The 23,267-nt window shown below is 48.8% G+C and overlaps 1 protein-coding gene across 1 annotated transcript in view; it reads right to left on the reverse strand.

The window, feature by feature from the left end:
- megf8 (multiple EGF-like-domains 8) overlaps positions 1–23,267 on the reverse strand; it is a 179,892-nt gene that overhangs the window by 112,878 nt on the left and 43,747 nt on the right. Inside the window, 7 exon segments of the mRNA XM_073046496.1 lie at positions 370–554; positions 8,224–8,472; positions 8,965–9,078; positions 10,570–10,701; positions 11,201–11,319; positions 16,922–17,152; positions 22,435–22,635. Coding sequence (XP_072902597.1) covers positions 370–554; positions 8,224–8,472; positions 8,965–9,078; positions 10,570–10,701; positions 11,201–11,319; positions 16,922–17,152; positions 22,435–22,635 — 1,231 coding nt within the window.

A 23,267-nucleotide genomic window follows, 5' to 3' on the forward strand; every position in this document is an offset into this window, starting at 1 on the left:
CTTCTCCTGGTGCTCTGGTTTCCTCCCACAGTCCAGGGATTGACTGGTCATTGTAAAATTATTCCGTGATTAAGCTAGGGTTAAATCGGGGGTTGCTGGGGATCGCGACTCGAAGGCCATTTGCACCTTATCTCAATAAATAAATAAAAGAAAAATGCAGATAGGTACCTAAAAAGGAAGGACTAGGCAAAAGATCAGGATAGCATAGACTAGATGGGTCAAAGGGCCTGTTTCTGTGCGCTAGTACTCTTTGATTATAACTTCTCCTTTCATTGACTCCTGGACACAGCTCCTTTCCTACCCCTACAAACACTCCTCCCCCTCATTTGTGCAGCCTTCCACTCACTGGCAGGCAGCCAGCACCCTTACCTTGGCACTGGTCGCAGGCGCCGATGCCCTTGGGGCAGGCGCTGTGGAAGTTGCAGCCACAGTCGACGTTGCACTCCACCCCGGTCTGATTCACCAACGAGCTGTTGGAAGTCCAGCCCAGGTCGCAGATACAAGCGAAGTCAGGGGGCCCGCTACACCGGCCATGTCTACACTCATTGTAGCACCTGGGGGGTGTGGGGGGAAGCAGAGGCAGGCGTGGGTGATACCGCAGCTCACCGGTACACGCTGATATTAAAAAAAACACCAGACATATCAATAGAACAGAAACCTTGGAACCAGGAACAGTTAATACCCTACAGCCACCAGGCTCCTGAACCAGCGTAGATAACTTCAATCACCGCTACTCTGAACAGGTTCCACAAACTACAGATGCACTTTCAAGGACTCCTTACAACTCATGTTCTCAGTATTGCTTTTATTTGCATTGTTTATCTCCTGTTCAAGCTTCAAGTTTGTTTTTATGTCATTTCCTGTACACAAGTGTAAAGGAGAATGAAGTAATTGTTACTCCGGATCCAATACAGCACCAAAAAAAACCACAATAAGATAAAGAACACAACAATAATAAAAAACACAATAAATATAACACTCACGATAGCTTATATAAAGCAACACACACAAATGTCTTTGTGATAGCTAATATACATAGCTTGCTTCTACCTCGATAAAGTCTCGTTAGCCACAGGAGCGTCTGTACATAAATTGACATATGATTCACAGGAAATCATAGCAAAAAATAGTGGTGGATGGGGTGGGGGGGTGTGGTGGGGTGGTTTGGTGGGTGGCGATGCTGGGGAAACAACTGCCCTACTGTTGTTGGTGAGTTTGTTGCTCCGAGTGTGGATGGGGACCTTTATGATGTTACTGGCCCTATTTCTGCACTTATGTTCTGATGGCCGGTCGGCTGGTGCCGGTGATGCACTGGGCAGTTTTGACCAGCCTGTTGCCCATTGGTTGTTTGTCAGTCTTTGTTTATGTATATTTGTTTGTAAAGTTCTACTGTACTGCTTGATTTTCCTGTGAATGGCCTGCAAGAAAATGAATCTCAAGGTAGCATATGGTAACATATAGGTACTTCAATAATAAATTAACATTGAACTTAGAACACTCCTGTAACGCATGGATCAATGACTCCCACCCCCCCCCCCAGTACTATGCAGTCTGTGTCTACATTGTCGACGTATGTGCATAGCTTTCTCTCCCTCTCGCTGCAGTGTGAATACACCAGTTAAAGCCATCTCCCACATGCATGCATTTATTCAATCGATATGTAGTTGGGCACGGACACAACTGAGAATGTGAAGAGGGTAAGGGGTACGTGTAGAAGGGGTGGGCGACGGGTAAGTGTAGCAAAATATGTAGACAGGACCAGGGGGAGGATACGTTATTGGGGAAGCAGCTAAGATTCCAGATAGCATGTGGCAATGTGTTTGGCAAAGTATTTTGAGCTATATACCTATTTTGAGTGTTTTGCTTGCGTCCATACCCATTCCGAGTATTACGCTTGAGTCTATGCTTATTCCGAGAATTTCGCGTGCTTAGCTATGTAATAGCCAATCAATTGATGAATTTGAATCGGTAACCATATTTGCGAATGTAGTACCCTGCTTTTGGGTATAAGTCTGACCTTTGTAAACCAACAAATTGGGAGTTGGCTACCTTACGCCCGAAGTGCGTGGGGCTACGAACTCCTCTCTGAATAAAAACCATTTCAGAGGTAATTTTGTGTCTCTGGTGTTTTTCCTCAACTGAGCAGGTTAATAATTTCAGGTTGACACAACGAACTGGCAACAAGTACGAACCTGACTGTCCAGGAAATACCATGAGCTGCACCAACAGTAATGGGACGAAACAGCGAGAGTTAAACAGTACAGAGGCCATCACAGACGCTAACAAAGGCACGAGTACACTGTGTAATAACAGTGAAAGACACGCTGGATTTAAAGCAAAAATAACACAGCGACTGCTTCAGTCGAAGAAGTTGACGAATTTGATAGTGCTAATGAAGACTAGGAGTTGTACATTGAGAGGGTTGAATTGCATTGCAATGTGAACAACATGGAGGAGCAACAGAAAACCCCGGCACTGTGTTCAATGGGCCCAAGATCGTATAGTCTCTTATGCAACCCCTACAAAGCAAGACGTTCGATGAAAATGTTACAATTCTACAAAATCACTTGAGCCCTAAACCACTGGCAATAGCTGAGAGATTTAGATTTTACAAAGAGAAACACTCAAAAGATGAAAGCCTTCCTGAATAAACTGTAGAACTGCGCAAACTTTCCCAGTATTGTGACTTTAGAGATAGTCTTTATGATGTATGGGTGTCCCCCGTTTTTCGAACGTTCGCTTTACGACAGCTCGCTGTTACGAAAGACCTACATTAGTACCTGTTTTCGCTAACCAAAGAGGATTTTAGCTTTTAAAATAAAGACGCCCGCTTTATACATGTGCTTACCCCGAGAAAGACTACCACGACTGTGAAGCCTTGTGCGGGCAGTCGTGTGCACATGTGTGTACATGCGTAGGCGTGTACATGCGCATGTGTGTACGTGCCTATTTTTTTCCTCCAAATCAATTTTGGCTTGCTGTCCTCCCGATTTTGAGAAGTGAAACTACACCGTACATACAATATTTCTACTTTATATAGGCTGTGTAGCTAGATAGATACTTTATTCATCCCCATGGGGAAATTCAACTTTTTTCCAATGTCCCATACACTTGTTGTAGCAAAACTAATTACATACAATACTTAACTCAGTAAAAAAATATGATATGCATCTAAATCACTATCTCAAAAAGCATTAATAATAGCTTTTAAAAAGTTCTTAAGTCCTGGCGGTAGAATTGTAAAGCCTAATGGCATTGGGGAGTATTGACCTCTTCATCCTGTCTGAGGAGCATTGCATCGATAGTAACCTGTCGCTGAAACTGCTTCTCTGTCTCTGGATGGTGCTATGTAGAGGATGTTCAGAGTTATCCATAATTGACCGTAGCCTACTCAGCGCCCTTCGCTCAGCTACCGATGTTAAACTCTCGAGTACTTTGCCCACGACAGAGCCCGCCTTCCTTACCAGCTTTTAAGACGTGAGGCGTCCCTCTTCTTAATGCTTCCTCCCCAACACGCCACCACAAAGAAGAGGGCGCTCTCCACAACTGATCTATAGAACATCTTCAGCATCTCACTACAGACATTGAATGACGCCAACCTTCTTAGGAAGTACAATCGACTCTGTGCCTTCCTGCACAAGGCATCTGTGTTGGCAGTCCAGTCTAGCTCCTCGTCTAACTGTACTCCCAGATACTTGTAGGTCTTAACCTGCTCCACACATTCTCCATTAATGATCACTGGCTCCATATGAGGCCTAGATCTCCTAAAGTCCACCACCATCTCCTTGGTCTTGGTGATATTGAGACGCAGGTAGTTTGAGTTGCACCATATCACAAAGTCCTGTATCAGTTTCCTATACTCCTCCTCCTGTCCATTCCTGACAAACCCCACTATGGCCGTGTCATCAGTGAACTTCTGCACATGGCAGGACTCCGAGTTATATTGGAAGTCTGATGTGTACAGGGTGAACAGGACCGGAGAGAGTACGGTTCCCTGCGGCGCCCCTGTGCTGCTGACCACCGTGTCAGACCTACAGTCTCCCAACCGCAAATACTGAGGTCTATCTGTCAAGTAGTCCACTATCCAATCCACCATGTGAGAGTCTACTCCCATCTCCGTTAGTTTGTGCCTTAAGATCTTGGGCTGGATGGTGTTAAAGGCACTAGAGAAGTCAAGGAATGTAATCCTCACAGCACAACTGACCCCATCTAGGTGAGAGAGTGATTTGTGCAGCAAATATGTGACAGCATCCTCCACTCCCACCTTCTCCTTATACGCAAACTGAAGAGGATCCTGGGCGTGCCTGGTTTGTGGCCTCAGATTCTGTATTATCAGCTGCTCCATGGTCTTCATGTCTTATGGTCTTATCATATCATTCCTGCTTTTACTATACGTTGGTGTTATTTTAGGTTTTATGTGTTATTTGGTATGATTTGGTAGGTCATTTTTTGGGTCTGGGAAAGCCCAAAAATTTTTCCCATATAAATTAATGGTAATTGCTTCTTCGCTTTACGACATTTCGGCTTACAAACAGTTTCACAGGAACGCTCTACCTTCGGATAGCAGGGGAAACCTGTATTAAGGGACAGGCTTGCACGCGGCACTCAAACGAGGCTACTGGCAGAAAAAGACCTAACCTTAGAACGGGCATTGACCATTGCAATAGAGGATGAAGAAGTACAGAAAAGGTTGGTAGAATGTTAAATGCACAAAATTTCCCTGAATGGTACAAAAAGTCAAAAATCTTTCTGCTGACTTTTTCCTTGAACCAACAGTCATTTGCAAATCCTCCACGATGGTTCAAAGGAAAAGTCTGCAGAGAGCGTCACAGACAAGGTCACATGGAGACAGTGTGCAAGACAAACAAAAAGCACAAGCGAGTGAAATACTCAAACACAAAACTAAGCAAATGCATAAAGTTACCGAATGTAAAACAGAAATCAGACAACACATAGTCTGACTAAGGTGAAACATCATGCCTAGAACTGTATAGATCGCAAAATCATCTGGATCACAATAAAAACAAGAGAAAATCTTCAGATGCTGGAAATCCAAGTAACACACACAAAATGACGGAGGAACTCAGCAGGACAGGAAAAGTGTACAGTTGACATTTCGGGCCGAGATCCTTCAGCAGGACACTACAGTCGACGTTTCGGGCTAAGACCCATCAGCCAGACCTGCTGAAAGGTGTCAGCCCAAAACATCGACTGTACCCTTTTCCATAGATGCTGCCTGGCCTGCTGAGTTCCTCCAGCATTTTGTGTGGATCAGTCTGGTGTAAAACTGAAAATGGAGCTGGAGTCTATAAATCCAGAGGCTGACTGCAACAGACTGTTTTCTAAGATACCATTAGAGAAGACCTCAGTGAGTGATTCAGGTGAAGACTGATTGTGAAGGTGATGTATGGAGGCCAAACACAGCAGTTAGAGCTTTGTGCATTGTAAAGTGTTCTTTCAAATGTGAGTGGTTGAGAAAAATCCAACTAGACTGGCACACGATCAAAGCTCTCAGCGTTGCATCAACAGGAGCCCAAATGGGAGCATTAACCAGAGACGGGCACAGCTGCTTAGTGCTCATGAAGTGGTGTCTAAGAAGGGCATCAGTAAACTCAAAGGCATGAAGGCCAGAGTTGAACTGGATGAAACAGCAACACCAGACTCCATAAAGAGCATCCAGTGCCTTATGCACTATGTTCTAAAGTGGATGCTGAACTGCAGAGTTTGGAGGCTCCTGGAATTCTCTTCAAGGTTGAGTGGAATGACTGGACCACACCCATTGTCCTGGTGATCAAGAGAGGGAAGGCTGGAGCCATTCGCATAGGTGGGGATTTCAAGGTTAATGTCAAACTGGTCCAGTATCCCCTGCCACGAATAGAAGACAGTTTTGCATCTTTGACAGGTGGGGAGAAGTTTTCAAAGATTGACTTATCACAAGCCTATCTGCAAATGGAGATTGAAGAGTCATGAAGGAATTTCCTCACAATCAACACTCACAAGGGACTGCTCCAGTATAATTGTCTCATCTTTGGTGTCGCATCAGCTCCAGCAATTTAGTAAGGAGCAATGGACCAAATGCAATGTTACCCTGATGACATCATTGTGACTGGCAAAAATGATGAAGAGCACCTCCAGAACCTCGGCAAACTACTTACCAGGCTGAGTGAGTATGGTCTGTGTGCAAAGAGAGAACTGTGAGTTTTTCAAGAACGAAATCTCATATTGCTCATATTCTGGACGTGTCATTGACAAGTATGGCTTACATAAGTCACAAGACAAGATCGAAGCAGTGCTGCAGGCACCCAAACTGGAAAATGTGTCATAACTCAGGTCATTGTGAAGTTAACAGGAAAGTTGATGAAGGCAAGGCAGTGAAGATGTTGTCTACATGAACCTTAGCAAGGCATTTGACATGGTCCTGCATGGCAGGATGGCGAAGAAGATTCACTTGCTCAGCATTCAAGAGGAGACTGTAAATTGGATTAGACATTGTCTTTGTTTGAGAAGCCAGAGAGTGGTAGTAGATGGCTGCAGGGATCGGTGCTGGGTCGTTGTTGTTTGTCATCTACATCAACGAATTGGATAACAATGTGGTTAACTGATTTGGCAAATCTGCAGACGACACCATCTCTCTCCCTAACAACATCTGTGGGTATGTCCACACCTCATGGACTGGAGTAGTTTAAGATGGCAGTCTATCACCACCTTCTCAAGTGCAATTAGGAAGGAACAAGTAAATGCTGCCTCACACACAAAATGTGGAAAAACGCAGCAAGTCAGGCAGAATCCACGGAAGGCAATAAACAGACAACGTTGTGAGCCGAGACCCCTTATCAGGACAAGGTCTCAGGCTGAAACGTCAACAGTTTACTTCCCTCCATAGATTTGCCTGACCTGCCGAGTTCCTCCAGGATTTTGTGTGTGTGTGTTGCTCAAGATTTCCAGCAGCTGCAGAATCCTCTGGGTCTCAGCCTGTGAAAGCCCCATCCCTTACAGATGGTGGAGACAGTTTAGATAGAGGAGTTCGAGAGACTCTTTCCACAGGGATGGAAAGATGTGGACATTGTACAAGGAGGATGGACAAGTTAGGAATGTAATAACTAATTTGCTGAGTAAAACCTGGTAGGCTGAAAGACCTTTTTCTGTGCTGTACCGTTCCACGTTTTATGAATACAGAAAGCTGGGAAGTGGACTGGTGTCGATGCTTGATAGTTGACATGGACACTGCTTCAGATCGACAATTCCCAGGTACAGCAGAGCTCAGGCCTAGAAACGTAGGCCATCTTACGGTTCATCAGCCCTACACCAGTTCCTACATATTCCCCAGCTCTCTGCTCGGTCGGGGGCAGGGGGGAGTGGTGGTGAATCCACCTTCACAACCCACCCCTTATTCTGCAGAGGTCTTGCAGTGGGGTCTCCCCTCCTCGTTCCCTACCCAGCTAGCGTCAGACACTGACCCTGCTCCGACCTTCTTCACCCCACCTATCACCATGACACCCTTCCCCATCTCCCAAACCGCGGATCTTTCACCAGCCCCGCTCACCACACCCATCATCCCCTCCCTGCCCCCTACATTGCTCCTTAACCCCTCCAAACCCCTCTCTACACAGACACTGATTTTCACTCCTCGCCACACCCATCCGTTACACCGTCCACTCAACTCCTCCCCCAGACTCACGTCCTGTTACAGTAGGAAGCCCCCCGCCCCGCCCCCCAGACTCACGTCCTGTTACAGTAGGAAGCCCCTCCACCCCGCCCCCCAGATTCACGTCCTGTTACAGTAGGAAGCCCCCCCCCACCCCCGCCCCCCAGACTCACGTCCTGTTACAGTAGGAAGCCCCCCCAGACTCACGTCCTGTTACAGTAGGAAGCCCCCCCCACCCCGCCCCCCAGACTCACGTCCTGTTACAGTAGGAAGCCCCCCCTACCCCGCCCCCCAGACTCACGTCCTGTTACAGTAGGAAGCCCCCTCACCCCGCCCCCCCCCAGACTCACGTCCTGTTACAGTAGGAAGCCCCCCCCAGACTCATGCCCTGTTACAGTAGGAAGCCCCCCCACCCCGCCCCCCCAGACTCACGTCCTGTTACAGTAGGAAGCCCCCCAGACTCACGTCCTGTTGCAGTAGGAAGCCCCCCCACCCCGCCCCCCAGACTCACGTCCTGTTACAGTAGGAAGCCCCCCAGACTCACGTCCTGTTACAGTAGGAAGCCCCCCCAGACTCACGTCCTGTTACAGTAGGAGCTCCCGTCGCCGGCGTAGCCCTGTGTGCAGTGACACTGGAAGGAATGGAAGGTGTTGCTACAGATGGCAAACTGGTGGCAGTTGTCCAGATGGAGACGGCACTCGTCGATATCCGGGCAGACACTGTAGGACCAGTCTGCCGGCTCACTCCCCGACAAGCCTGAAACACCCCGTAGGGCCACCGAGCAGTTGGCAAAGACTGAGAGGCTGTGGAAGTCGCCGGGGAGACACCTGGAAACCAGACAGACATTAGACACCAGAGGCAGACATCCCCCAGACATCAGACACTCACCACCCCCTACCCCTCTCCTATGTCCCCAATGATACCCTCTCCCCTCCCACATCCTCATAGACCACCCTCTCCCCTCCACCTCCCCTCAGACCAACCTTGCCCCTCCCACATCCCCTCAGACCACCCTCTCCCCTCCCCCTTCCCCATAGACCACCCTCTCCTCTTCCACCACCTCTTGGACCACCCTCTCTCATCCCACCACCCTCTCCCCTCCCACCTCTCTATAGACCACCCTCTCCCCTTCCACCACCCCTCGGACCACCCACTCCCCTCCCACCTCTCCGCAAACAACCCTTTCCCCTCCCACAACCTCAGACCCTTCTCCCCTCTTATCATCCCATAGACTACCACTCTCCCCCTGCATCTCTCCCCTCCCACCTCCTCTCAGAGCACTGCCCCACCCTCCCTCCACGGAGCCCAGCGGGAACTACCTGCCGACGGTGGGATTGTCAGAATTCCCGCACCAGCCGCACTCAAAGTTCTGGAGACAGGTTTTGCAGGTGGAGAAGTGGGAGCAGTCCGTACACTGCTTCACCGAGTGAATGCTGCGGGCAGGACAGGGAGCAGGGGTTTAACATGGGTCTCCTGCCCCCACCCACCCTTCCCCGAGCTGAGCCAGCTCCCTCCCTTCTGTGATCCACTCCTCTGCCGCCTTTCCCAAACATCCGTCAGTACTTTGGTGTGTTTGTTAGCTCTGATTGTGTTCCCTTTTTAGTAAAATTTATATAATTTACGTCCATGTTTTCCCTGTGAATGCTGCTTATCTAACACTGTGTGCCTGTGGTACTGCTGAAAACAACCTTTCGACAAGACCACAGATATTTTATTTTTTATTGTAGATTTTAGTAATCTTTTTGTGTTTAGCGGTGCCTCAAGACAACAAATTTCACAACTGTGGAACAATGTATAAGGGAAAAGTGAGGCCAAGTGGAACCAGGTGAAGAAGGGGGAACAAAATGGTGGTGGGGGCCTCGAAGGAGTGGGAGGAGAGGGCAGAGATATAGGGGGAGCGAGCTCCCTGAAATTGGAGAATTCAATTGGGATGTAGGCCATCCAAAGAGAATATGAGGCACTGTCCCCTGGCTTGTGCTTGGCTTCTGGGTGGCAGTCGAGAAGGCCAAAGACAGACAGATCAGTGAAGGGGATTTGATCTAACGTGGAGCCGGAAGAGGTCAGAGGACAGTGATGAGTCCACGCAGGGTCAGCGGTGAGAGGTCAGGGCCACAGATGGCCATTGTGGTTGGGGCACAGGGACCCTGCAATGTAACTGGCTGGTGCCTGCTTGGTGTCAGCGACATACTGGAGGCCACATCGGGAGCAGCAGACAAAAGTTAGAGGGAGTTCAGCTGTATCTCTACCTCGCCCTCCCACTTGTCTCTTTATCTTTTAGTCCTGAGGCAGTGACTCCACCTGAAGCCTCGACTGTCGTTCTGCCTCTGCAGATGCAGCTCGACTTGCTGAGCTCCTCCAGCTGTTGCTTCGTTCCTCCTCCCAGTTACTCCCACCAGACCCGCTGTCCCGAGATCCCTGGAATCCCCTCCCTCGCAGGTTCTCATTCTCTCTCCCCGAGTTCCTACCCATCGCACAGAGCAGCAGCTTACAACACGTAATTAACCCAGGCATGTCATTGGGACGTGGGAGTCAGGGAGAAAGTGCAAATTCCCCACAGAGGTAGCGATTGTGCAACCCCGAAGACTGGAGATTATCTCGAACATTACAGCCTCTGCTACCGTGGTAGGAACTTAACCTGGGTCTGTGGTAATTTGACCAGCACGTACTAGGGAGCTGAACCCTGCAGTGCACTCCTGACCCAGGAGGTTAGCAGGGTCACAGGAGGTCAGAGGTCAGTGACTGGTCGGTGCAGGGTGAGGGTCACAGAGAGAAGCAGTGATGGGTCCGTGTTGGTGAGAGATCAGGGTTATGACAGAGGTCAGAAGGCAGGGATTGGTTCATGCAAGAGAGAGGTCAGGGTTCAGGGGCACGGAGAGAGGACAGCGAAGGGATCTGGGTCAGAGCCCACCACAGTCAGACGTTACCTGTCATACCAGTCCCGGCACTCGCCAGACGGGTACTTGGCCAGGTAGGCGGCAAAGAGGAAGCAGGTTCGAGTGGATTGACACCAGGCACACTGGCTGGAGTTGCTCAGGCAGTCCTGACACGACGATCGCCTGTTGACACAAACCGCGGAGTCACTAGCACATTAGGCCACAGGCCGCAGGGCATCCGGGAACACACTCACGTACACACGCTGCCCTCCTCCCGCCTCCAAATGACAGGGGAGTGCGAATAGGGAAGGATGGGGTGTGTTGATCAGTGACAGGGACTAGACAGGGAACAGTGGGGGAAATAGATTGGGGAACAGACCAGGAGAACGGGTTAGGGGACGGAGTGGATCGGGGAACAGATTGTTTGGAAACAGACCTGGAGAACAAACCATGGAATCGGGTCTGGGTACAGACTTGGAGGGGGGGGGGGGGGGGGGTGTGGTTGGGAGTGATGGGGGACAGATCAGGGACAAACTAACGAGGGGAAATAGTTGAGAGGCAGACCCGGGGAATGGTTTGGTAAAAGGACCGGGTTGAACAGGGGGATGTACCAGGAGATGGAGTCAAATGTCCCCACCCCCACTGCCCGCGGCCCTGCCCCAGGCTGCCCTCCCCTACTCACAGGTGGCAGGGTGTGGGGCAGAGGGCAGGAGTCCGGATTCCGGTGGGGGAGCGACCCCGGCGGCTACACTGGAAGTCCCCCTTCCTGTTGCTGCTGGAGTGCCACTCGCAGTACGGGTCCTGCAGGGGTTCAGAAAGTGGTCAGGCTGGATCCGCGGTCACACTCACTGCACGGCTGACTGTCCTAACCAGTGCTTCTGATGCCACCTCCACATCGGCGGAGGACTGCTTCGTTGAGGAACTTGAGTCTAATGCCTAGATTGTTGCCTGTGCCACGCACCACTGAGGGTAACAACAGGAGGATTTAGCAGGTGAACGCACAGCTGAGGAAATGGTGCAGGGGCAGGGGTTCAGATTCATGGATCATTGGGAAGGTACAACCTGTAGAAAAGAGACAGGCTACACCTAAACCCAAGGGGTCCAATATGCTTATGAACAGTTTTGCTAGGGATGGTCGGGAGGGTTTAAGCTACTTTGGCAGGGAGATGGGAACCAGAGTGACAGTGCTGAGGATGGTTTACAAACAGAAGCAGCGTGTAGTGAGACTCCTAGCAAGGAGAGGCTGAGGATAGGGCAAAACTGCAGTCAACAGGATGAGTTACAATGTAAAAGACAGACAAAATTGAAAAGATTGAATACAGGACTGAAGGTGTTATATTCAAATGTGCACAGTATATGGAATAAGGTAGATGAACTTGTATCACAGTTACAGGTTGGCATGTATGACATGGGCATCACTGAATCATGGCTGAAAGATTATAGCTGGGAGGTTAACGTCCAAGGATATACATTGTATTGGAAGGACAGGCAGGTAGGCAGAGGGGGTGGTGTGGTTCTGTCGATAAATAATTAAATCAAATCATTAGAAAGAGGTGACAAAGGATCGGAAAGTGTTGAATCATTGTGTGTAGAAGTAAGGAACTGCAAGGGTAAAAAGACCCTGATGGGAGTTGTATACAGACACCCAAACAGTAGTGAGGATGTGGTTTACAAATCACAACAGGCAATACAAAATGCACGTCAAAAGGGCAATGTTACAACAGTCATGGGGGAATTTCAATATGCAGGGAGATTGGGAATATCAGGTTGATAATGAATCCCAAGAGGGGGAATTTCTAGAATGCCTACGAGATGGCTTTTATAGAGCAGCCATCATTGAGCCCACTAGGGGATCAGCTATTCCCAATTGGGTGTTATGCAATGAACTGGAATTGTTAGGGAGCTTAAGGTAAAAGAAGCCTTAGGAGCAAGAGATCATAATATGATCGAATTCACCATGCAAATTGAGGAAGAGGAGCTAAGGTCAGATGTATCAGTATTACAGTGGAGTAAAGGCAGGAGAGGGATTGACCGAGATTAATTGGAAAAGAACAGTGGCAAGAATGAAGGCATGGCAGCAATGGCTGGATTTTCTGGGAGCAATTTGGGAGGGACAGGATATATACATTCCAAAGAAGAAAAAGGCAAGATGACACAACCGTGGCTAACAAGAAAAGTCAAAGCCAACACAAAAGCCAAAGAGAGGAGATATAATAGAGCAAACATTAGTGGGAAGTTAGAGGACTGGGAGCTTTAAAAAACCAACAGAAGGTAACTAAAAAGATTATTGAGGAAAAGATAAAATATGAAAGTAAGCTAGCCAATAATATTAATGAGGATACCAAAAGTTTCTTCGGATATACAAAGTATAAAAGAGAGGCAAAAGTGGATATCGGACCGCTGGAAAATGATGCCGGAGAGGTAGTAATGGACGATAAAGAAAAGGGAGACGAACTGAACCAGTATTTTGCATCAGGCTTCACTGTGGAGGACATTAGCAGTAAGCAGGAAGTTTGAGAGTGTCAGGGGGCAGAAGTTGTCATTACTAAAGGGAGCGTGCTTGGAATGCTGAAAGGTCTGAAGGTAGATAAGTCACCTGTACCGGATGGTGTACACCCCAGGGTTCTGAAAGAGGTGGCTGAAGAGATTGTGGAAATGTAATGATGTAATGTGGAAATGTAATAAAGTAATGATCTTTCAAGAATCACCAGATCATGGAATGGTTCCGAGAAATAGGAAATTGGAAATGTCACTCCAGTCTTCAAGAACGGAAAGAGGCAGAAGAAAGGAAACACGAGAAAATCTGCAGATGCTGGAAATTCAAACAACAACACACACAAAATGCTGGTAGAACACAGCAGGCCAGGCAGCATCTATAGGGAGAAGCGCTGTCGACATTTCGGGCTGAGACCCTTCGTCAGGAATAACCGACAGATAGTAAGAGATTTGAAAGTAGTGATAGGAGAAGACCGGAGGGGGTGGGATGAAGCTAAGAGCTGGAAAGGTGATTGGTGAAAGTGAAACAGAGCTGGAGAAGGGAAAGGATCATGGGACGGGAGGCCTCAGGAGAAAGAAAGGGGGGGGGGAGCACCAGAGGGAGATGGAGATCAGGCAAACAACTAAATATGTCAGGGATGGGGTAAGAAGGGGAGGAGGGGCATTAACGGAAGTTAGAGAAGTCAATGTTCATGCCATCAGGTTGGAGGCTACCCAGCCGGTATACAAGGTGTTGTTCCTCCAACCTGAGTTTGGATTCATTTTGACAGTAGAGGAGGCCATGGATAGACATATCAGAATGGGAATGGGACGTGGAATTAAAATGTGTGGCCACTGGGAGATCCTGCTTTTTCTGGTGGACCGAGCGTAGGTGCTCAGCGAAACGGTCTCCCAGTCTGCGTCGGGTCTCACCAATATATAAAAGGCCACACCGGGAGCACCGGACGCAGTATACCACACCAGCCGACTCACAGGTGAAGTGTCGCCTCACCTGGAAGGACTGTCTGGGGCCCTGAATGGTGGTGAGGGAGGAAGTGTAAGGGCAAGTGTAGCACTTGTTCTGTTTACAAGGATAAGTGCCAGGAGGGAGATCGGTGGGAAGGGATGGGGGGGGGGGGGGACGAGTGGACAAGGAAGTCGCGTACGGAGCGATCCCTGCGAAAAGCAGCAGGGGGGGAGGGAAAGATGTGTTTGGTAATGGGATCCCGTTGGAGGTGGCGGAAGTTATGGAGAATTATACGTTGGACCTGGAGGCTGGTGGGGTGGTAGGTAAGGACAAGGGGAACCCTATCCCAAGTGGGGTGGCGGGTGGATGGGGTGAGGGCAGATGTGCGGGAAATGGGAGAGATGCGTTTGAGAGCAGAGTTGATGGTGGACGAAGGGAAGTCCCTTTGTTTAAAAAAGGAAGACATCTCCTTCGTCCTGGAATGAAAAGCCTCATCTTGAGAGCAGATGCGGTGGAGATGGAGGAATTGTGAGAAGGGGATAGCCTTTTTGCAAGAGACAGGGTGGGAAGAGGAATAGTCCAGGTAGCTGTGAGAGTCTGTAGGCTTATAGTAGATATCAGTAGAAGAAAGGAAAGTTAGTCTGACCTCAGTGATTGGGAAGACATTGAAGTTGATTGTTAAGGATGTGATTTCGAGGTACTTGGAGCCACATGATAAAATAGGTTGTAGGCAGCAAGTTTCCTCAAGTGAAAATCTTGGCTGACAAATCTGTTGGAATTCTTTGAAGAAATAACAAACAGGATAGAAAAAGAGGAATCAGTTGATGTTGTGTACTTGGATTTTCAGAAGGCCTTTGACAAGGTGCCACACATGAGGGTGCTTAAAGTTAAGAGTCCATTTTATTACAGGAAAGATACTAACATAGATAAAGCATTGGCTGATTGGCAGGAGGCAAAGAGTGGGATCAAAGTGAGCCTTTTCTGGCTGGCTGTTGGTGACCAGTGGTGCTCCACAGGTGTCGGTGTTGATACTGCTTCTTTTTACAATGCATGTCAATGACTTAGATGACAGAATTGATGGCTTTGTTGCAAAGTTTGTGGATGATCCGAAGATAGGTGGAGGGGCAGGTAGATTGGAGGAAGGAGAGGACTTGGATAGATAAGGAGAATGGGCAAAGAAGTGGCAGATGGAATACAAGTGCCAGGAAGTGTGTGGTCATACATTTTGGTAGAAGAAATAAAAGGGCAGACTGTTTTCTAAATGGAGAGAAAATTCATAGACCTGAGGTACAAAGGGAATTGGAAGTCCTCGTGCAGGGTTCCCTAAAGGTTAATTTGCAGACTGAGTCAGTGGTGAGGAAGGTAAATGCAATGTTTGCATTTATTTAAAGAGGACTAGAATATAAAAGCAAAGATGTAATTCTGAGGCTTAATAAGGCACTGGTGAGGCCTCACTTGGAGTATTGTGAGCAGTTTTGGGCCCCTTAACTTAAGAGAGGATGTGATGACAATGGAGAGGGATCAAAAGAGGTTCACAAAAATGATTCCAGGGTTGAATGGCTCATCATATGAAGAGTGTTTGATGGCTCTGAGCCTCTACTCACTGGAATTCAGAAGTGTGAGGGGTGACCTCACTGAATCCGATCGAATGGTGAAAGGCCTTGATTGAGTGGATATGGAGAGGATGCTTCCTGTGGTGGGGGAGTCCAAGACCAGATGACACAGCCTCAGTATAGAGAGGTGTCCTTTTAGAATGGAGATGAGGGGGAACTTCTTTAGTCAAAGAGTGGTGAATCTATGGAATTCATTGCCACAGGCGGCTGTGGAGGCCAAATCATTGGGTATATTTAAGCTGAGGCTTAAATTAGCTCAGGGCATGTAGGGATATGGGAAGAAGGCAGGAGATTGCGGCTGAGAGGGAAATGGATCAGTCATGATGAAATGGCGGAGCAAACTCAATGGGCCAAATGGCGTAATTCTGCTCCTATATCTTATGGTCTTTACTCTCTCCACCACAAAAGGCAGGATCTCCTGGTGGCCACCCATTTCTATTTGACTTCCCAGTGCCACACTGACGTGTCAGTCCACAGCCTTCTCTACTACCATGACGAGGCTAAACTCAGGTTAGGAGCAAAACATCACAGTCTTGGGTAGCCTCCAACCTGATGGTCTGAACATCAGTTTCTTGAAGTTCCAGTAATTACTCTCGCCTCTCTCTCCATCTCTTTTTTCATTCCTGAGTCGCTACAAGTTCTCTTCACCGACCCATCACCTCCCTCTGGTGTCCCTCCTTCCTCCCTTCTTCCCATGGTCCACCATCCTCTCCTATTAGATTTCTTCTTCTTCAGCCCTTTATTTCTTCCACATATCACCTCCTACATCTTCCTTTTTACCTGGTCTCACCTGCCAGTTTCTACTCCTTCCACTACAGCACCCTCTTATTCTGGTTTCTGTCCACATCCTTGCCAGTCCTGAGGAAGAGTCTCGGCTCGAAATATCACATGTTTACTACCCTCCATAGCTGTTGCACGAGTTCCTCCAGCACTTTGTGTGTTGCTCAAGGTTTCCAGCATCCGCAGAATCTCGTGTTTGCGACAGTTTGGTGTGTTTCCCATGGTCCCACGCTCACTGCACTGTGTGGCTGACAGCATTGTGCATTCAACACCTCGCCAGATTACACACGGACAGTTGCGTGTGCTCCCCATGGATTGTAAATGAACCAAACCACACACATCACTCAACGCGCTCCCTTTGGGCCTCGCACCAACCTTACTGCACGCATGACAGTCCGCATGTTCAACATGGGACGCACATGCACATCATATATGGACATCTGTGTGCCCGGAAGGCCACGCACTCACTACATATTATAGTCCCTGTGCTGGACAAACCAGAGGTCACATACACACGCACATTGCACTACACGTGAGTCTTATGCTAGAGAAAGCAGTGGTTACTCACCGCACAACATGTGTGACAGTCCGTGTGCTCCCCACAGAGCGGGCAGTCCCCTGGCTCCAGCACCAGCTGCAAGTCACGCCCGCACTGACTGTCCATGCCCGACGTGCGCTGATGGCAGGTGTGGGAGGCCGGGCACCAGCCGCAGCCCTGGTCTGACAGGCAGGCCAGGCACGAAGGGTAGGAGTCGCAGCTGTCAGACCGGAATGGCTCCAGGAAATGGAAGGAGATCTCCTGCAAAGACAAACACTCTGTGTGTGTGAGCGCACGTGTGTGCATGCACGTAAAGGGAGCTCCCACGCAGGCAAGGGATGGCAGTGCTTCCAACCTTATCCAGGAAGCTGCTCCCCAACAGAGGGAGACGGCACCCCGGGAAACAAACCGGGAAGGGGAGACGGCACCCCGGGGAGACACACCGGGAAGGGGAGACAAGATTTTGGAATTGCAAAAGCAAGATCTGTGCAAGAGCAAGTTAAGTCAAAGTTAAAGTCTGCCATGAGCCTCACAGGCTCATCAGGCCAGTGCTTATGCCGGTTTCCGTGGCGTGAAGCGACTGAGAGTACGAGACTCCCCCCTGGGATAGGACGCCAGTCTATCGCAAGGTTAACCCCCAGCATTTTGCTGGTACCCATTTTCATCTGGGTAGACTGGAGCAATGCTCAGCACGCTGCCTCGGCTGGGGCTCGAACTCACGAGCTTCAGATCGCTAGTCCAATGCCTTAACCACTTGGCCACGCACCGCAAGATACCAAATTACCACTAATTAAATAAAATAGGGATGCAGGATCAGGTGGTGATGTGGGAGCTGGTGGACCCCGTCGTGTTTCCTGGTGACCACATCTGCAGCAGATGGTGGGTGCTCGAGGAACTCAGGCTCAAAGTTGATGCCCTGGAATCTGAGCTTCAAACATTGCGATGAATTAGGGAGGGGGAGAGTCACCTGGACGAGAGTCACAAGAGGCAGCCGCAGCCACTAAATACTTTTCTGTGGCCATGGACTGCAAGTAAGGCACGTAGGGGGTTCCAAGGGCTGGTGCTGGAGCAGACTCAGCCCTTGAATTTGCCCGAGTTGCTCCTAGTGAGGATGTGAGTGGGAGCTGCAGGATGGATAAGCAACTGGGCCAAGGCCCATGGCTGAGGGTGCGGGAGGGAAGAAGGGAATTATAGATGTAATTAGGGATAGTATAGTCTGGGAAATAGATACAATTCTCTCTCGCAAGTGTCAAGAGGCTGCAGTCTCTGCCTAGTGACCATGTTCGTGACTTTTCCTGTGACCTGCAAAAGAATGTGGAGTGGCAGAGGAAAGAATCAGCTGTTGTGGACTACGTGGGTATCAACAAAGTAACAAGAACAAGGAAAGAAGTTTTGCTGAAGGAATTTGAACAGCTAGGGGCTAAATTAAAACGCAAAACCAAACTGGTAATAACCTCTAGAGTGCTACCCGAGCTAGGTGCAAATTGGCACAGGGTTAGTAAGTGTTGAGGACGGGACACTGGAAAATGACCATGGAGAGATAGCAACGGGGAACAAACGAATGGTGGACAAACCCAGTGCCAAGCACTTGGCATCAGTCTTCACTGTGGGAGACAACAGCAAAGTTTGAGTGACATGGGACAGAAGAGAGTGCAGTCGCTATTACTAAGGAGAAGGTGCATGGGAAGCTAAAGGTCTGAACGTGAACGAGTTTCTGATGGACTACACCCCAGGTTTCTGAAAGAGGCAGCTGAAGAGACTATGGAAGCATTGCAAGAATTGCGGGTTTCAAAGGACTGGAAAAATCTCAAATGTCATTCCACTCTAAGAAGGGAGGGAGGCAAAAGACAAGAAGTTATGGGCCAGTTAGCCTGACTTCAGTGGTTGGCAAGATGTTAAGAATCCGTAACCAAGTATGAGGTCTCAGGATACTTGAAGGTGCATGATAAAATAGGCCGGAATCAGCATGGCTTCCTTAAAGGGGCATCTTGCCAGGCAAATCGGTTGGAATTCTTTGAGGAAATAATAAGGATAGATAAAGGCGAGTCATCGTACTGTATAATTGTTTATTAGGATTTTCAGAAGTCCTTAAACAAAATGTTACCGATGCAGCTGCTGAACAAGATCAGTGCCCATGGAGTTGCAATAAAGATACAGGGATAGACAGATTGGCTGACTGACAGCAGGCAAAGAGTGGGAATACAGAGGGCCCTATCAGGTTGGCTGCCAGTGACTAATGGTGTCTTGCAGGGGTCAGTTCTGGGGCTGTTCCTTTTCACATTATATGTTAATGCCCTGGATGGTAGAATTAATGGGCCAAGTTGCAGGCAATACCAAGACAGGTGGAAGGGCAAGTAGTACAGATGAAGCAGGGATGCTTAGAAGGACTTGGGTAGATTAAGAGAAAGGGCACAAAAATGGCAGATAAGATTCCGCCATGCACTTTGGCAGAAGGAATAAAGGTGTAGAGTATTTTCTAAACATTGAGCAAATTCAGAAATCAGAGGTGTAAAAAGGGACTTGGGAGTCCTCGTGCAAGATTCTCTAAAAGCTAACTTGCAGTTGAAGCCGGTTGTAAGGAAGGCAAATGTAATGTTAGCACTCACTTCAAGAGGACTAGAATATAAAAGAAGACCACATACAGAGTATTGTGAACAGTTTTGTCCCTGTAGCTAAGAAAGGAGGTGTTGGCATTGAAGAGGGTCCAGAGGTTCAGGAGAATCATTCCAGAAATTAAAGGTGTAACGTACGAGGAGTGTTTGATGGCTTTGGGCTTATACTCACTGATGAGGGGGTACCTTATTGAAATTACTGAAAGGCCTAGATAAAATGGATGTGGAGATTTTTCAAACTGGGGCAGAGCCAAGATGTCACCTGTGGGTGGCTTCTTCGAGTTCATCTGCAAAACAGTTTTATTTCTTCTCTTTTCAAGGTGGATGGGGTGCTACTGGAGTCCGTGATCTACAGCACACTCGAACCGTGGTTCTTTACAGCGATGATTCTCACTCCTGGGGCTCACTGACTATGGATGTGGCCTGGATGACTTGAATCTTCCGGGTAAGGCCACGTGGACGAACCGATTCCATGCTGGTGTCACCGACTGAGGCGTCGCAGAAGAAACAACATCACAAACAGCGGATTGGTTGTCGGAGGCCTCTATACTTGTGCAATCACTTTCTCTCTCTCTCAACGATGGGGGAGAGTTTGCTGCTGATTCTTGAGTTAGAGAACTCAGAACAAAAACGACTTGGCAGACTGCAACACTGCAAATTGTTTGATTTTGTTGGTCTCCCTTCTCGCTGTGGAAAAGGGGTGCGCCTGGCTGTCCTTTGTTGGGGGATAGAGAGCCTGTGGCACGTCCAATTACTGGGTAAACAATTAGTTTTGGCCTCTTTCTGGGGGCTTCACTACTGCTTGCTTGGTGGGTGATGGGTGCTGATGCTTTCTGCTGAAATAAGTGGGGGATGAGGGGAGGATTATGCTTTACTGCTGCTTGTGCGTGATAAGAGAGAGAAAAGGCTTTGGGGTTCTAACGTTTTCCTGTCATTCACTCTTTGGGGTTCTGTTCTGTCTTTGTGGATGTTTGTGAATAGCAAGAATATCAGGTTGTATACTGTATACATTCTCTGATATTAAATGGAACCAGTGAAGCATTGAAATAGTGGGACAGTCCATGAAAAGCGTTCCTTTCAATACAAACACCTATGTCAGGATGCTGTTCATCGACTATAGCTCAACATTTAACACCGACATTCCCAAAATCCTGATTGAGAAGTTGCAGAACCTGGTCCCCTGTACACCCATCTGCAATTGGATCCTTGACTTCCTAACCAGAAGACCACTATCTGTGCAGATTGGTGATAATATCTCCTCCTCGCTGACGATCAACACTGTTGCACCTCAGGGGTGTGTGCTTAGCCCGCTGCTCTACTCTCTCTAAACCCATGACTGTGTGGCTAGGCATAACTCAAATACCGTCTATAAATTTGCTGATGATACAACCATTGCTGGTAGAATCTCAGATGGAGATGAGAGAGCGTAATGGAGTATGATATACCAACTAGTGCAGTGGTGTCACAGCAACAACAGTAAGACAAAAGAGCTGATTGAGGATTTCAGGAAGGGCAAGATGAAGGAACACATACCAATCCTCATGGAGGGATCAGAAGTTTCAAGTTCCTGGGTGTCATGATCTCTGAGGATCTAACCTGGTCCCAACAATATTGATGCAGCTACAAGGAAGGTAAGACAGCGACTATACTTCATGAGGAGTTTGAAGAGATTTTGGTCTGCCAACAAAAACACTCAAAACCTTCCATAGACCTGCTGTGGAGAGCATTCTGACAAGCTGCATCACTGTCTGGTTTGGGGCGGGGGGGTGGGTGGTTAATGCACAGGACCGAAAGCGGCTACAGAGGGTCATAAATTTAGTCGCCTCATTTTGGGTACTCGCTTCCAAAGTGCACAGGACATCTCAAAGGATCAGTGTCTCAGAAAGGCAGTGTCCATTATTAAGGACCCCCAGCACCCAGGGCATGCCCTTTTCTCACTGTTACCATCAGGTAAGAGATACAGAAGCCTGAAGGCACACACTCAGCGATTCAAGAACAGCTTCTTCCCCCTGCCATCCGATTCCTAAATGGACGTTGAAGCTTTGGACACTACCTCACTTTTTTATAATGTATTATTTGTTTTTGAATGATTTTTAATCAATTCAATATGCGTATACTGTAATTCATTTATTCTATATTATGTATTGCATTGAACTGCTGCTGCTAAGTTAACAAATTTCACAACAGATGCTGGTGATAATAAACCTTATTCTGATTCTTCAGAACAGAGACAAGGAGGAATTGATTTAGCCAAATGGTGGTGAATCTGTGGAATTAATTGGCATAAATGGCTATGTCAATCGTTGTCCACGGGAAGCCATGTCGGGCCAAGGTCACTTCCAAAAGGAGCCCATTTCAGGGCAGAGGTCACTCCCCACAGGAGCACATGTCAGGCCAGAGGTCACTCCCCACGGGAGCCCATGTCAGGCCGGAGGTCACTCCCCACGGGAGCCCATGTTGGGCCAGAGGTCACTCCCCACGGGAGCCCATGTTGGGCCAGAGGTCACTGCCCACGGGAGCCCATTTCAGGCCAAAGGTCACTCCCCACGGGAGCCCATGTTGGGCCAGAGGTCACTCCCCACGGGAGGCCGCTTCTTGGCAGATGATGGCCCCATGGAAGGATTGAATTCAAGCTGTTACTCTCTTTGATGCTGATGGAGAATGTTTTGGAAATTCCAAGGCATGTGATAATCCATGTGGACTGTGGTTTACACTTGTCTCCTTCAGCCTTTCTGTGTTTTCTGTCTTGTTGCCGATTGGCGGGTGGGCGATATGTTACTGTTTTTGGGCAAGGGAGAGATTGGGGGGGTGCCTGGGGTTTGATGTTTTAGCTGCTCTGTCCAACCATGAGGAATGTGGACTCATGGACTGAATGGTCTATTTTGTTCTTATGTCTTATGACATCCAAGGGAGGGGCTATCCCGAACTTACTGTGGTCCCCACGGCTTTGGATCGCTCCCAGATGAGGGTCATCTCGCTGGTCTGGCCGTTGCCGGAACTGTTGAGTGAGCCCTCCAGTCGGATGGTGTACTTATTGCCACGTTCAAGCAGTGGGAAGAGCCGGTCCCCACTGTTCCTCTGCAGCAGACGGGTCTCCTTCTCTGGCTGTCCAGCCCAGTGTCCCACCTCCTCCTGATCATCGCGAAGGGGGAGCAGGGGTGCAGGGGGTGGGGGTGGCGGGCAAGAGAATGGGAGGTGAGGGGAGAGAAGGGGGGAGGAGGCAGGGGGAAGACAGGACGCAAGTGGGGGAGACGTGAAGAAGGGTAGGAACAGGGGTCAGAGGGGGCCAGGGTGATGGAAGCAAGGGTAAGGGAGAGGAGGGCAGGGGGGTAAACAATGGTGAGAATGCAGCTAGTATCCAGAGTGCCCCCACTGTCGATCTCTTCCACATCCATGCCAACCCTTCGCCTACACCTCGCACCAACATACCCCACATCCTCCCCCTCACTGTCTCCCCATTAACCTTCTCACCCAGTACAGCCCACGTCCCTCAGTAACCCACACAGCCCTCTCTCAATTAACACCCTCCCTCACTACCCTCCATTGTTACTCCCCTCTGGAAGTTGTGGTAAGACAAGGTTAAAGACAATGTCTAAGCAAGGATACCCTGAGGCATTTGCAGTCTCGAGAGACGGTTGAATGAGACCACTGGAGCCAACGTTGCTCACTGCAAAGGGTGAAATGACCGTGGCAGTGTGCACAGCTTCCCTTTCTACAGAGACCATTGCAAGATCAATCGCTGTTCACAATGGAGCCATTAAATG

The sequence above is a fragment of the Hemitrygon akajei genome, chromosome 1 (assembly GCF_048418815.1).
Source record: "Hemitrygon akajei chromosome 1, sHemAka1.3, whole genome shotgun sequence".
In the NCBI taxonomy this organism is placed as follows: domain Eukaryota; kingdom Metazoa; phylum Chordata; class Chondrichthyes; order Myliobatiformes; family Dasyatidae; genus Hemitrygon; species Hemitrygon akajei.